Source organism: Thamnophis sirtalis, unplaced genomic scaffold (genome assembly GCF_051295495.1).
Source record: "Thamnophis sirtalis isolate CommonGarterSnake01/CBP01778 unplaced genomic scaffold, rThaSir2_p1.2 scaffold_4, whole genome shotgun sequence".
Lineage (NCBI taxonomy): Eukaryota > Metazoa > Chordata > Lepidosauria > Squamata > Natricidae > Thamnophis > Thamnophis sirtalis.
This window is the reverse complement of record NW_028261384.1, coordinates 127,536,327-127,550,800: the sequence shown is the minus strand read 5'-3', so window position 1 is coordinate 127,550,800 and position 14,474 is coordinate 127,536,327. Positions and strand designations below refer to the sequence as shown.

General features: G+C 38.0%; 1 protein-coding gene across 1 annotated transcript; it reads right to left on the bottom strand.

Annotated features, from left to right (window-relative positions):
- Positions 1–6,365: 6,365 nt before the first annotated feature.
- On the bottom strand, positions 6,366–14,254 carry LOC148046470 (vomeronasal type-2 receptor 26-like). Its single transcript, XM_087714763.1, has 5 exons — positions 14,117–14,254; positions 11,074–11,925; positions 9,519–9,746; positions 7,357–7,483; positions 6,366–7,264 (listed from the first exon to the last, which is right to left on the bottom strand). The coding sequence occupies exons 1-5, from the start codon at positions 14,252–14,254 to the stop codon at positions 6,366–6,368; spliced, it is 2,244 nt and encodes a 747-aa protein (XP_087570889.1).
- Between the last annotated feature and the right edge of the window lie 220 nt (positions 14,255–14,474).

Here is a 14,474-nt window from a genome sequence, read left to right as displayed (position 1 = left end):
TGGCAAAATATATATTCCATTTCACCTTGTTTTGGTTCAATCATAGGAATTGTTGGTGAATCTAGGAAGAGATTCAACATCCCTGTGATAATTTGGAGTACAATGGACATGTTAGGTGCAATAGATAGGTTTAGGTTGTAAATTATGTAATGGGATCTAAACTGTATATTTTATGGGGTTACCTTATGGCTTCAAAGTTATGTTACTTTTTATTAAGTGAGTAGAGTTTACAGTACATATTAAAATAGACAATGATTTGACTACTTGATATGTGTGCCATTGAGAGCCAGTGACTCCCTTCAAATGCTCCTGGAACATTGCTATAGAAAATCAATTAGGAACTTCTGTTGTGATGTCACAATATATGTTCACCTCTTTCTGGAGTCACTCTGTCTATAGACACATTTGTTAATCCAGATTATAATGCAGTGGTGCTTTGTTGCTTTTTTTCTTGTCTCTTGAATAGTTTTATGAAGCTTACATTAAGAAGCAATTATCTCAAAAAAGATAATTAAATAAATCATACTTGAGCTTGTTGATCAAAAAGGTCGGCAGTTCAGTGGTTTGAATCCCTAGTACAGTGTAATGAAATGAGTTCCCATTACTTGTCCCAGCTTCTGCCAATTTAGCATGTAAAATTACAAGTAGAAAAATAGCAACCACCTTTGGTGGGAAGGTAATAGTGTTCTGTGTGCCTTTGGTATTTAGTCATGCCGGCCATATGACCATGGAGAACGTCTTCGGACAGTGCTGGCTCTTCATCTCTGTTTCAGCTTTGAAACGGAGATGAACACTGCCTCCTTGTGAACTGCCTCCTTGTGAACTAGCACATATGTGTGAGGGGAACTTTTACCTTTTAAATCATACTCGTGAGATCCTTTTCTACTTCTACAAATCAATAGAATTAATCAGGTTAATTATATTGTTTTATTGACTCTGACCAGTTTGATATTTTTGGTTATTTAGTTTTCATTTGCTGCAGAATCCGAGGCAGCTATAAAACCCAAAAGTTACACTTCCAATAATAAAATGTGTGTCATTAAGTTTATATTGTAGGTGAGCTCACAGGAGCATTACCTGTAACAACTGAAACATGCAGTCGATGTGTGAAGTAAGGAGTCCACCTTCCTCTTGGCCTTATTGCAAAGCTTCAATGAGCAGTTCTATGTCAACGTGTTGCAATTTATAAATGTTATTTTGAAATATATTAATATATTTTTATCTCCTTCATGAACAGATATTACCTGTCTCCCTGTGTAATGATAATTGCCCTTTAGGTTACAGAAAGACCCCAAAAGAAGGAGAATCATTTTGCTGCTATGATTGCATTCCATGTCCACAAGGAAAGATTGCAAATCAGACAGGTAAGAGATGTTATGAAAGATTCTGGATGTTGTCTATCATTTCAGCACCTTCACTCAATTTCCTAAATGTGAACAATTTTTCATAACACAGTACTGCATTTCTATTTGAAACTGTGGCGTATATGAGCCAATTTTTTTCTCTATGAATTATTTCTTTCTCTATTGTGGTTAACTATCAGGTGAAAGTTGGTGAAAATAGTGAAGGAAATACTGAATACCTTTCCAAATGAGGCATCTTTGAAGTCTTTAGAAAATTGTTAAATTTAATTTTTCCCTACAACAAACTTTCTCCTTCTACACAGGAGTGGGCTACTGTGGGTTCACACAGGTTCAGGCAATCCTCTAGCTAAGGATCTGCCCAGTTCAGTGAACCCATAAATCCCACACTGCCCCTCCCAGAAGTCTCCACACAGCCCATTTGGGATGCCAGGTAAGTACAGGGCCCATGTGGAGGCTTGAGGAGGGCGAAAAATGGGCCTCCCAGAAATTCAGGAAGTCTGGAAATGGCCCTATTTCTAGCCTCTGGGGGAGGGGGGACTCTGGAACCCAGGTAGGACATTTTTGCCCTCATTGAGGAAGAGGGGAGCCTCTGGGGCTTAGGAAGGGCAAAAAATGGGCCTCACAGAATTTCCAGAAGCCCAGCCTCCAGAGGGCCTCCAGTGGGCCTCTGGAGCCCAGGGAGGATGTTTTCACTCTCCCAGAGGCTAGAGGAAAGCCTCTGGAGCCCAGGGAGGATAAAAATGCCCTCCACCATGGTGCAGGTGGTCACGCCCACAATGGCTATGAATTTTTGAAGCCCACCCCTGATTATCTGGCGAACTGGGAGGGAAGGGGTGCAAAGGAGAATGGTCATTGTTGGATACTAAAAAGAGAAATCAAGTGAGGGGTGCACAAATGCTGGCACTTGCTAGAACATGAATGAATGTTCCTGCCCAGGAATGAGGTAGGGTTCAGGATGTAGCCAGAAGGGCATAAAGGAGAGGAGACAAGTTGGCTCATGGCTGCGAGACACCAAGCCTGAAATGGCTTGGATTGGGGTGTATTCTTGCTTCAGGATCCACAATTCTCAGTTAATGAGCACAGCTAACCAGTGCAGATAAATCATATCTTGAGTCCAGAATAATAGAGTTGGAAGGGACCCTGTAGGTCATCTAGTCCAACCCCCTGCCCAAGTAGGAGACTTGACACTATTTCTGACAAATGGCAGTCCAGTCTCTTCTTCAAAGCTTCCAGTGATGAATCTCCTGCAACAAATATCTTTTTTCCCAAGATATTTTTAGCAACTTGAAATTCAGTAGAAAATATAGATATATACCAAGGGTTACATGTAAAATAGACATTGGTCAATTATTTCCAGGCAAGCACAAATCCACAAAAAGAGGTGAAGTCTTTAATATTTTAATGATTTACATTTGTTCACCAACTCCAATACACTGCTTTAACACTAGGTTTAACATAACTTTTCAAAATATGTCTTTTATATTCTCATTCTCAGACTAATGGTCTCTAAACCATTCTACTTTTATTTGCTCTTCCAGATATGGACCAATGCTTCCAGTGCCCAGAAGATCAGTATCCAAACAATAAGCAGAATTTTTGCCTTCTCAAATGCATAACTTATCTCTCTTATGAAGAAACATTAGGAAGCAGCTTAATGACTGTGGCCATTATTCTTTCTTTTACCACAATTTCTATACTGGGAGTATTCCTGAAGTACCACAACACTCCTATCATTAAGGCAAACAACCACAGTCTCTCCTACACCCTCCTAATCTCCCTCCTCCTCTCCTTCCTTTGTCCTCTGCTTTTCATTGGCAAACCCATGGTTGTGACCTGTCTCCTTCGACGGACTGTTTTTGGGATCATCTTCTCAGTGGCTGTTTCTTGTATATTGGCCAAAACCATCACTGTGGTTCTGGCTTTCATGGCCACCAAGCCAGGGTCAAAGATGAGGACCTGGGTTGGGAAAAGACTGGCCCTTTCCATTGTTCTCTCCTGCTTTCTCATTCAAACCCTTCTTTGTTCTGTGTGGCTGATCACCTCACCCCCTTTCCCAGATGTTGATATGCACTCCTTTGTTTCTGAAATTGTTGTGGAATGCAATGAAGGGTCAGTTGTCATGTATTATTGTGTTTTGTCTTTTATGGGCTTCCTGGCTATGATCAGTTTTATTGCAGCTTTCCTAGCTAGGAAATTACCAGACACTTTCCAGGAAACCAAGTCTATTACTTTTAGTATGCTGGTTTTTGGCAGTGTCTGGTTGTCATTTGTCCCTGCCTATGTAAGCACCAAAGGGACATACACAGTAGCTGTGGAGATCTTCTCCCTCTTGGCCTCCAGTGCTGGGCTGCTAATCTGTGTCTTTTTCCCCAAATGCTACATCATTATTGTGAGACCTGATTTGAATAAAAGGGATAATCTAATAAAGAGAAATACACAAGCAATGGACTTTTGTCAATTTGCAACATAGGATTAGCATTGTGAGGTGAAGTGAAAGAACTTTAATTTTTAAAGCAAATGGTAGTTAGATGCAGCTTTCTATAGCACTTTATTCAGTAGATTTCAGATTGATCATCTGTAAACATGTGCAAGAGTCTAATGAAATCAAATTATTTCAGACCCACTGGGTTTAAAGTGAGATTTAGCAGAGGTGTCACATTTTGCCCTTGCTAGTTTAATTTTATTTTTGAATCTTTGATCACTGTGGTAAGGCAATTTTTAGACATTTAGAGTAATACATGGATGCAGTACAAGTATAAATTATGGTGATTTGTTTGATGATATTTATCAATAATCCATCTTTTTGCTGAATATTGCACATTTTATAAGTTATTTTAGAAAAAGTAGAAAGAAGAAGCTTCCAATTTCTGATTTCCTTTGCTGCCAGTGTAATTATGACAAAATCATGATTCTAATTATAATCTTACTCTATAATTACCAAAGAAAGCACACTCTTTTCTATTACACAGTTTTTTCCTAATCAGTGAAACCACAAGTCTTAAGTGCATTTCCCCAGTTTATGCAAATTGCCTTAAGGGTTTTCAGACAAAACACAAGTAGATGTTTTTCTTTACTATTCTAAATAAAAATTATTTTAGCCAATTCTACAAGTTCCTTCATCTTTATCAACCATTCCTCTATTCTGGGTATAATCAAAGATTATCAGTTTTGAGAGTATAGAGGTTTTCATAAAGTCCAATGGCTTTTTTCCTAGTTATCTATGAATTCATGCCAATTGTATAATCCAAATATTTTGAATAGTTGTATTCAAAATACATTTTTGCATGTCTACCATACATAATAAAATGACCATTCATGTTTTCACATTTCCAGCAAAAATCAAAGGGCTTTATGCATTCTAGACAATTTCTCTGGTGATAATTTCCAACAATACATCATTTTATAAACATTATCTGTAAGACTAAAAATGAAAATGTTAATTGTATCAGAGTTTGTTGTAGAAAATAACTTCCAGAAAATACATAAAAATAAGTGATTCAGCTGGATTCATTAATTTCTTTATATACATAAAAATCGATGAATAAATGTACAATATCAACAGGTGGTTCTTCCAAGTAAACAAAAGGCAAAAGAGTTACAGGCAATCACAAGCAGTTAGTTTCATTTCAGCAGACAAGCCCAGGCAGATTGCTCATTTACTTCTCAGAGCAGCAGACTGTTTAAGTTTCTGTTTTAATACTGTGTACACACTCATATCTGTTTAAGCTCCCATTGGCTGACTTAGTTGCTATGCCTATTCACTGGCTGACCTTGTTCCCATGTCTCTCCCAGTCATGAATTTTTTAACAAATTCTTTCAATCATATGTTTTCCCATTGGTCCATTTGTATATTATGTTATAAAGATAGTTGTAAATGTAACAATTGAGAGCAGAATTTCAATCATTGAACAAAGCAGGGTAAGGATTAGGTCATTAAACCAGATATCCAAGTGGCTCCTTTTTCAATGTTTGCAATTCTGAAATTCCTGGTTGCTGTCATTAAGCAATCTCCCTGATTATTAAGTGGACAGGGAAGCCAAACTACCAGCCAAAGTATTTCAGCTCTGCATTGAGTTGAAATTCTACCAGTAGGCAACAGCAACAAAAGGGCTGCCAGCCAGAGGGCTTATTTCCCCAAACCTTAAGGAATGAATCATTTGGGTTCATCATGTAAGGGAAGGCAAGCCATGTGGACCCTTGTAGATAACAACAAACACCTTGAATCATATTCAAAGCAAACCAAGAACCAGTGTACTCTGCAAAGTAGAGGTATTTCATGAGCATAGCAAGACATTACTTAGGATTTAACAAAAAGCTCATCTCAGATCACCACCCTTCCCAAATCATGCTCCACACTCTTTTGACTCCTCTGCCCAATCAGACTCTGCATCAGAGTGAATCTGAGCAACTTTGTCCATCATATAGCTTGAATAATATTCACAATAGATGTACCAAAGTACCCTCCTTACTCAGTATAGACTGATTTTGATCTAACCAGAACTGCTGTATGGCTATCAGTGAATGCAATAAAAGTGAACAAATATCAAAATTTTGCCACCCATATCAACACAAGGTATTCCCTAAGATGGTTTTAAACCCATGTCCAATCAGACTCATTTTGCATATTCCTCCAAAGCCAGATCACATCTCAACCACCTAAACCAGGCCTAACCTGTCACTTCTCGTATGACTTAGTCACCCACCAATTTAAGACAGGAAAATGTTCACCATAAATGCCATGAATTGGTGAGGTGGCTCATATTCAATAGTACCAAATGAAAACTTGAAATCCCAAATTAAAGAAAATGAATCATTGATTTATTAAAAATGAATACAATAAAGATTAGATCTAAAAAAGAGTGGTAGTAATTGTTACATCATTCCAATTTTTCAATTTTGCCTCCCATTCAGAAGTATGGAAGCAAGTTCATTTCAGCTAAATAAAATTATAAACTGGTCACAGAGTTCAAAATTGGAAAACTCTACCGGGAATACATCAAATTAAAACTTTCTTTTCATGAGCTGCTGTTTATTGTTCAGTTCAGGTCGTATCACAATGATAAAACACTTGGGGAAAAAGATACACACCAATAAACCAGTACTGGAGGAGATCATGGAGAAGATCTCCACAGCCAACATGTATTTTCCCCTAGTGCTTAGATAGGTTGGAATAAAACACAGCCAAACACTGCAGAAGACCAACATGCTGAAGGTGATGAATTTGGCTTCATTGAAGCTGTCAGGTAACTTCCTAGCTAGAAAAGCAGCAGAGAAGCTAACCAGAGCAAGAAAACCCATAAAGCCCAAAACACAGCAGAACATGACAGAGTCTTCATTGCACTCCAAGATGACTTCTTCAGACATTGACTGTGCATCAAAATCTGGATATGGTGGAGATATTATCAGCCATACAGCACAAACACATATTTGAACAAAGGAGCAGGAAATAATAATGTAGCTGACCATTCTTCCACCCACCCATTTTCTCAGTTTGGAACCAGGTTTGGTGGCCATGAATGCTAGAACCACAACAAAGGTTTTGGCCAATACACAAGAAATTGCTATAGAAAAGATGAGGCCAAAAGCTGGTTGTCGAAGGAGACAAAAAATCTTATCTGGTCTCCCAACAAATAGAAAGACACAAAGGAAAGAGAGGAGAAGGGAAAGTAGGAGTATATAAGTGAGATTCCGGTTGTTGGCTTTGACGATGGGAGTGTCTTTGTGTTTCATGAATACTGTGGTGATAAAAATTGTCATTAAAGAAAAGCCAAAGGAAAGAATGGTCAGACTGATCCCCAAAGGTTCTTCATAGGACAAAAAAGTAATCCGCTTTGGAATGCACATATTTTTCTCAGGATTTGGATATTGATCTTCTGGACATGGAAAGCAGTCATCCATATCTAAAAAAAACACACATTGGAATTGATACAGTTGATTATAGACAGCGTTGTATCTCAATGTCTCAGCCCAATTATATTTGGAAATTTCCTACCTTTCTCCTTTGATATTTTCCCCTCTGGACATATATGACAATCATAGCAGCAAAATGATTCCCCTTCTTTCTTAGCCTTGTTGTATCCTACCTCACAAGGATCATTACACAAGGATAAAGGTAATGCCTGTCAAGAAATGAAGAAGAATATTTTAAGATATAGAGGGCAAAAGAAACACTCAGAGTGATACTGTTAAAGTAGAATTAAAATAATAAAAATTAATTGAGAAGCAAAAGTGATATGATGATATCATTTAGTTGTACCGCAAAAACTTTTTTTTTTCCTTTCGGAAAACTCTTTAGTTTGATGAGAATTACATTGATCAAGTGCTGTGCCAGCAGAAACAAGTCTTAGGTGCTGCAGATTGTCAGCAATTTCCTTCTCCAGCACATGGATAAATACACCTGGAAACATCTCCCTACCTACCTACTGTATTTCTCTCTCTCTCTCTCTATTCCTCTATCTACCTACCTACTTACCTACCTACCTACTCTCTCTCTCCCTACCTACCTACTGTATTTCTCTCTCTCTCTCTCTCTTCCTCTATCTACCTACCTACCTACTCTCTCTCTCCCTCTCTCACTACCTATCTACTGTATTTCTCTCTCTCCTTCCCTCTATCTACCTACCTACTTAACTACCTGTTCTGACTCCCCCCACCTCCGTCCAGTAACAAATGCTGAGACAAGCTTAGCTGGAATGCCACTACACTTTATTGGCAGGACTATAAATCTTGGTGGCTGAAAACCCAAACATGAATGAACAGATAAAGAACCTTGGCAGCAACCCAGACTCCGACAGATACAGATAACAGCTTATCCAGCGTTGTTTAACAAACAGTTCAGACCAGATTACTTTAAACGGTTGTGTCCTGCAAGAAGTATCCTCCCCAAAAGCTCTACTTAAATAAGCTCTTGTGAGGAGCCAAACCACAACCACCTGGCTTAATTATCTCTGAGGAGTTTGTCTCTGACGCAGCTGTTGTCGTCACTTCTGTGCCCATCGTAATCTTGCATCAGGGACAAACTCCCTTAATTCTTCTCCACTGCTCCATGCCTCAGGCACCTCCTGGTGGCCAACCAGCCTATCTGGTACCTGTTCTGAGTCTGAAATCTGCCCAGGGTCCTCCATCTCTTCCATAGCTGAATCATAAGGCTTGTCGCTATATGAGTCCCTCAGCAGCTCCAGTGGATCCTGCTGGGCCACAACACCTACCTACCTAGTCTATCTCTCTCCCTACCCACTCTCTCTCTCTCTCCCTCTATCTACCTAACTACCTACTCTCTCCCTCTCTCCCTACCTATCTACTGTATTTCTCTCTCTCTCTCTCCCCCTACCTACCTACCTACCTACCTACCTACCTACCTACCTACCTTCCTTCCTATTCTCTCTCTCCCTACCTAACTACTATATTTCTCTCTCTTTCTCTCCCTCTCTATCCCTCTATCTACCTACCTCCTTTTTTTTAATTTGCCTCTTCAAAACCTTGGTGCGTCTTATACTCCAGTGCATCTTATATTCCGAAAAATACAGTATTTGTTGTGAAATTATCATTCATTAAATATCTACAATTATTGGTATTTTCCAAAACTATCTTCTCCTTTCTCCAAAGACAATTTTTATGCTGGTCAGTTAAAGATAGTTTTCTCAACTTCTTAATTATGAAGTGATGAAATGTAATATACTATATTGCACCTTCTATATCAAAAACCATAGTCCATAATTCACAGAGGGCCAAAGTAATGGATACCATATTCTATAACAAGTAGTAGAGAAGTAAACATTCTTATAGACATTTTTTCTTTCTGCAGGGCATATGTTCTTAGTAATAGAACCAAGGTGGCGCAGTGGTTAGAGTGCAGTACTGCAGGCCACTTCAGCTGACTGCTATCTGCAGTTCAGTGGTTCAAATCTCACCGGCTTAAGGTTGACTCACCCTTCCATCCTTCCGAGGTGGGTGAAATGAGGACCCAGACTGTGGGGGCAATATGCTGACTCTGTAAACCACTTAGAGAGGGCTGAAAGCCCTATGAAGCGGTATATGTCTAACTGCTATTGCTATTGCTATTCAGAGATGATGCTCTGGAACATTCATCAATATATATTTTATGCTATCTAAATGAAGACAGACCAATTTAGATTCTAAATTCAAATAGCTAACCTGATTAAAGCCTACTGGCCATGTGATGGAATCTACAGAAATATTGAAGAAGTTGTCTGGTGGAGCGGTGGGATCTACCATGCCAACTTTGACCCTAAGAAAGGACTGGTTTGGGAATGTGATCCAGTTGATAATATCATATCCACCAATGAATTCTCCATTTTTATCAAAGGAGACTTTTTCACCAACACTGTTGTTGAATCTGACACTTCTCAGAAAAGAATGAACCTGAAATACAGAGAGAGTCAAAGAGAGAGAAAGAAAGACAGAAGGAGGCAGAAATAATTGTCCAAAACATAAGAAGTGTTCCAAAAGGGAGTAGATATAAAATATGACACTGCTGAAAAAAATTAAACTGTATTGACATAGGATTGTACAATAAAATATTACCATAAATTGATCCATGATCCGAGTTATTGCTCAGTTAAAATCCATGAGTATAAAAACAAGATAATAGAAAGACAAAATGTAACGTCTTTACATTTATATGTATGTTATATTTCAAAAGAGGCAGTAATGATCATAAGCTATATGAGGTTATGGTGATCTTGACAGGGCTCAGGATCACTTGAATTGGAGGAGTTATAGGTTTTCAATAATTATTCACATACAGAACTGGGCTACAATGTTTGACATTCCCACTCCTGGTTAACTAGCAAAGAACTAAGATCATCCGCCTCTCTCTCTTATTTGGCTATAGTGTTACAAATGGGGAAATATCCATATATTTTTTAGATCATAGGAATGACCCTGAAGAGTCACTAGTAGGGCCGCAGACTTACAAGAGGAAGTTGAGTCTGGGTCAAGAAAAGTACTGATAATTTAAGAAAAAAATTCAGGAAAATGTTTATGGAGATTCTCAGTCATCCAAGTCATGGCTGTACCAAAGGTGTTTTCTTTCAAGAGGTAACTGGACTTTCTGGTTTTTCTTTGAAGAGATGAAGAAGCTTCTTGGATGAGAAGAGAAATATCTTCAAAGAAAAAGCAGAAAGTCCAGTTGCCTCTGGAAAGCACATTTGGGATTTCAGGAAAACATAATTGAAACAATGAGAATGTGAGGGACGGGTAAGCAGACTGTTAATGCAACAATAATAATACAATAATAATAGTGCCAAACTACATGGAGTGGGTTTCCTAGTTTGGCCTACATGTTGGAATATACAGTATTTTGGAGGTCTCTATAAAACAAGGCAGTATAGGAACACAAAAGTACAGGTTCTTCTCATTTCTTCACTAATGATTCAAACTTCTTTTGAATAGGTACTTCTTTTTTAAAAAAATATATATATATTTAATGCAAATAATACACACATAGTACATATACATCTAAATTCAAACTTGCAACAGCATTGGTATTTCTGATGTCTAAGGCAAATGGTTATAATTTTGTTGAATTACTTTGGCCATTGTATTATGAACATATACATACTTCCGCTGGATAAGCCATTATTGCATTTCACCTTTAGACCAGATGTTAAAAAGCTCAAAAGGATTTTACTCATTAGAGGTTATGTTGCAACTACAGATATAGTGGTTACTCCACCAGCAGGCTTACCTGCCACCACATATAACTGTGGAAAATTTCCCTTCCTTCTTTCACTGTTGTTTTTCTCCTGGATTTGGATATAGAGAGGGACTGCAAAGCATGTGCCACAGCATAGACTGCATTGTAAATATTGTAACTCTGTCCACTCATGCGTGTTTCAAACACAGATGTGGGAAGGGTCTCAAGTCTCTCCTGTCCAGTACATTTCTTCTCAGATGTCTCAATTTTTGAATTTGAGAAGAAACAATTGAATGCCTGTTCCCAAAAATCTTTCCGAAAATGATCATGTTCGTTGTTGTTTGGACTTAAATTCTGAAGAAATTCCTGGAATTCTGGGACTTTCTTTGTGTGAACTGCAAAAGATAAAGCACCATGTAGGAAATGGATGTCCATAAATTTCTCAATGGAGTTTGAGGTAAAATCTGTCTGAGTGGATGTAATCAAGATTTTTGTCTTTTTTGGTATATCCACCACTTCTGAAAACTGGAGGAAACTTCTCAGAAATGATATGGAGCGAATTTCACCATACAAGATTATCACATTGGCTGTGCTGTTCATGAGAACCTTGTATATGTGTAGTCCTTCATCTATGATATCAGTAAAATCACTGTAAAAAGCTAAGATTGGGAACTCTGCTATGAATTCAATGCAGATGCCATGTTCAGAAAATGTAGGGAGAACTTCCTGGACAAATCTCTCTCCTTTGTCATCATTTACCACAAGAATTCCAATCCAGAGCCATCTAAAATGCAACAATAGCTTCAGAAGGCCCTTATGTTGGTGCGATTCATCGGGAAACATTTGTTGGAAGAAAATTGATTGAGTCTTTTTATCCATGGCTGGAGCAGAGCCATAAGTCAACTACAGAAAGATAAACATGCAATTTCAAAGGTCTATGTGAACAATGTATGCATTTATTTGGATATCCTTATTCTTATATATTGAAACATTATGCAGTTAGTTATGTTTATTTAGGAGTATCAACCAAGATGTGACCCTTAAGGTACCAGTAAATATCTTTTCCTAGAAATAAGAGTCAACTGTATAAACATTGCCAAAAAGGCATTAATAGTTATTCACTTAATCTTGCACAGCTTCTTCTCTGGTAATATTGTACTACTAACCAGAGCATACAAAACATTTGCTAGACCAATTCTTGAATACTGCTCATCTGTCTGGAACCTGCACTGCATATCAGAGATTAATACAATTGAGCAAGGTCAGAGATATTTCACAAGAAAAGTCCTCCACTCTTCTGCTTGCAACAGAATACCTTATGCCACAAGACTTGAAATGTTGAGCTTAGACAACTTAGAACTACACCGGCTTTGGTCTGACCTAAGCATAGTACATAAAATTATCTGCTACAATGTCCTACCTGTCAATGACTACTTCAGCTTCAACTGCAACAATACATGAGCACAGATACAAATTTAAGATAAACTGCTCTAAACTCAATTGCAGAAAATATGACTTCAGCTACATAGTGGTCAATGTCTGGAATTATCTGACAGTACCTGACACTGTGGTTTCTTTCCCCAAACCCCCTTAACTTTAACCTTAGGTCTACTGTCAACCTCACCCCATGCCTAAGAGTTCTATAAGGGGCATGTTTAAGTGCACCAACCCTGTCCTTATGTTCCCTTTTATTCATATCCATTTCATGTATTCAAAATCATGGTTATACTTATATAAGTTATCTAATGCATGCTTGATGAAATAAAAATAAAATAAAAAATAAAAGAATACCCCCCTGTTTATTCAGATTTATTCATTACTCAGGCTAGCTCTGCTAATCCTATTAAGCAAAAATAATATCTAGGAATCTGAAAATACAGACCTCTGGGGTGGCATGGCAGAATAATAATAATAATATAAATAATAATAGTTTAGACTATATCTGCCCCGAAAATCCTAGACTATATCTGCCCCGAAAATCAGGTGGCAGAGGATTATTACAAGTGAAGCAAACAGTTGAAGAAGAAAAACATGCACTGGCTGATTATTTAAAAGACACTCAAGAACATCTATTAATCGAAGTAAAGAACAAAAATCTACTGAAGGCCCAACAGACAAAACAAGAATACAGAAAAGATGTGATAAAATCAAGAATGGAGAGTTGGCAGAACAAAGCACTGCATGGTCAATTTCTGGAAAAAAATAAAAGATAAAGTGGACAGTGAATAAACTTGGTTATGGTTAAAAACAGGTACATTAAAGAAAGAAACAGAGTCACTAATCCTGGCTGCGCAAGAACAAGCTATCCGCACAAATGCCATTAAGGCCAAAATCGAAAAATCCTCTGATGATGCCAAATGCAGACTTTGCAAAGAAGCTGATGAAACTGTTGATCACATACTCAGCTGCTGTAAAAAAATCGCGCAGACTGATTATAAATTGTGGCACAATTCAGTAGCACAAATGATCCATTGGAATTTGTGCAAAAATTATAATATTAAAACAGCAACAAACTGGTGGGAACATCAGCCTGAAAAAGTCACCGAAAATCAGATGGTCAAGATCTTATGGGATTTCCGTATACAAACCGACAAAATACTGGCGCATAATACACCAGACATCACACTGGTTGAGAAAAATAAGGTCACAATCATAGACATCGCAATACCAGGTGATAGCAGGGTCGCCGAGAAGGAACATGAAAAAATCGCAAGATACCAGGACTTAAAAATCGAAATTCAACGACTATGGCACAAACCAGCAGTGGTAATTCCAGTGGTAATTGGCACACTGGGTGCTATTCCAAAAGCACTGGAATTACATTTAAAACAGTTAAAAATTGACAAAATCACCATCAGTCAAATGCAAAAAGCCGCACTGCTTGGATCTGCACGCATATTACGAAAATACGTTACGACGTCCTAGGCCCCTGGGTGGGGCCCGACTAGTAACCAATGCCAAATCCGGCGAAACAACTGGCCGCTGTGATACAATTATATAATAATATAAATATTATGTAAAGAATATTTTTGATTGGAAGCATTATTTCTGAATATATGAGAAAGGCTCAGTATCAAACTCCAACACCTCCTACCTGAGGAACTTTATAGATGCCCAATACAGTTGCCATGTGAAGAGCAATATCAGGTGCTCCAATAACTTCAGCCAAAGTTTCAGGGACACCACACTTGTAATTAGGGATGAATTTTCCCTGACTGAAAGGCAGCAACATTGAGGCAAAGTAACTCCAGCCTGGACTAAAATTGCTGTTGAAAATGTGGAAGCCCAGTGTGATGTTAGGTAGGATCTGAGGATTTGCATTGATCTCTTTTACAGAAAATGCTAAGGCCAGGATATGCTGGTAATTCTGAAAAACTATTCTGTAAAAAATTTAAAAAGATCCATTTGTGATTGGAAGCATACAAATCCTAATAAAACCTAAACCTAAACCA

Excerpts from the sequence above, each read along its gene's own strand:
- LOC148046470 (XM_087714763.1), bottom strand. The coding sequence starts at position 14,254 with ATGTTGCTGCCTTTCAGTCAGGGAAAATTCATCCCTAATTACAAGTGT. Across the intron at positions 11,926-14,116 it reads GCATCTATAAAGTTCCTCAG|TTGACTTATGGCTCTGCTCC; the intron begins GTAGGAGGTGTT and ends ATCTTTCTGTAG. Across the intron at positions 7,484-9,518 it reads GGCCAGTAGGCTTTAATCAG|GCATTACCTTTATCCTTGTG; the intron begins GTTAGCTATTTG and ends ATTTCTTGACAG.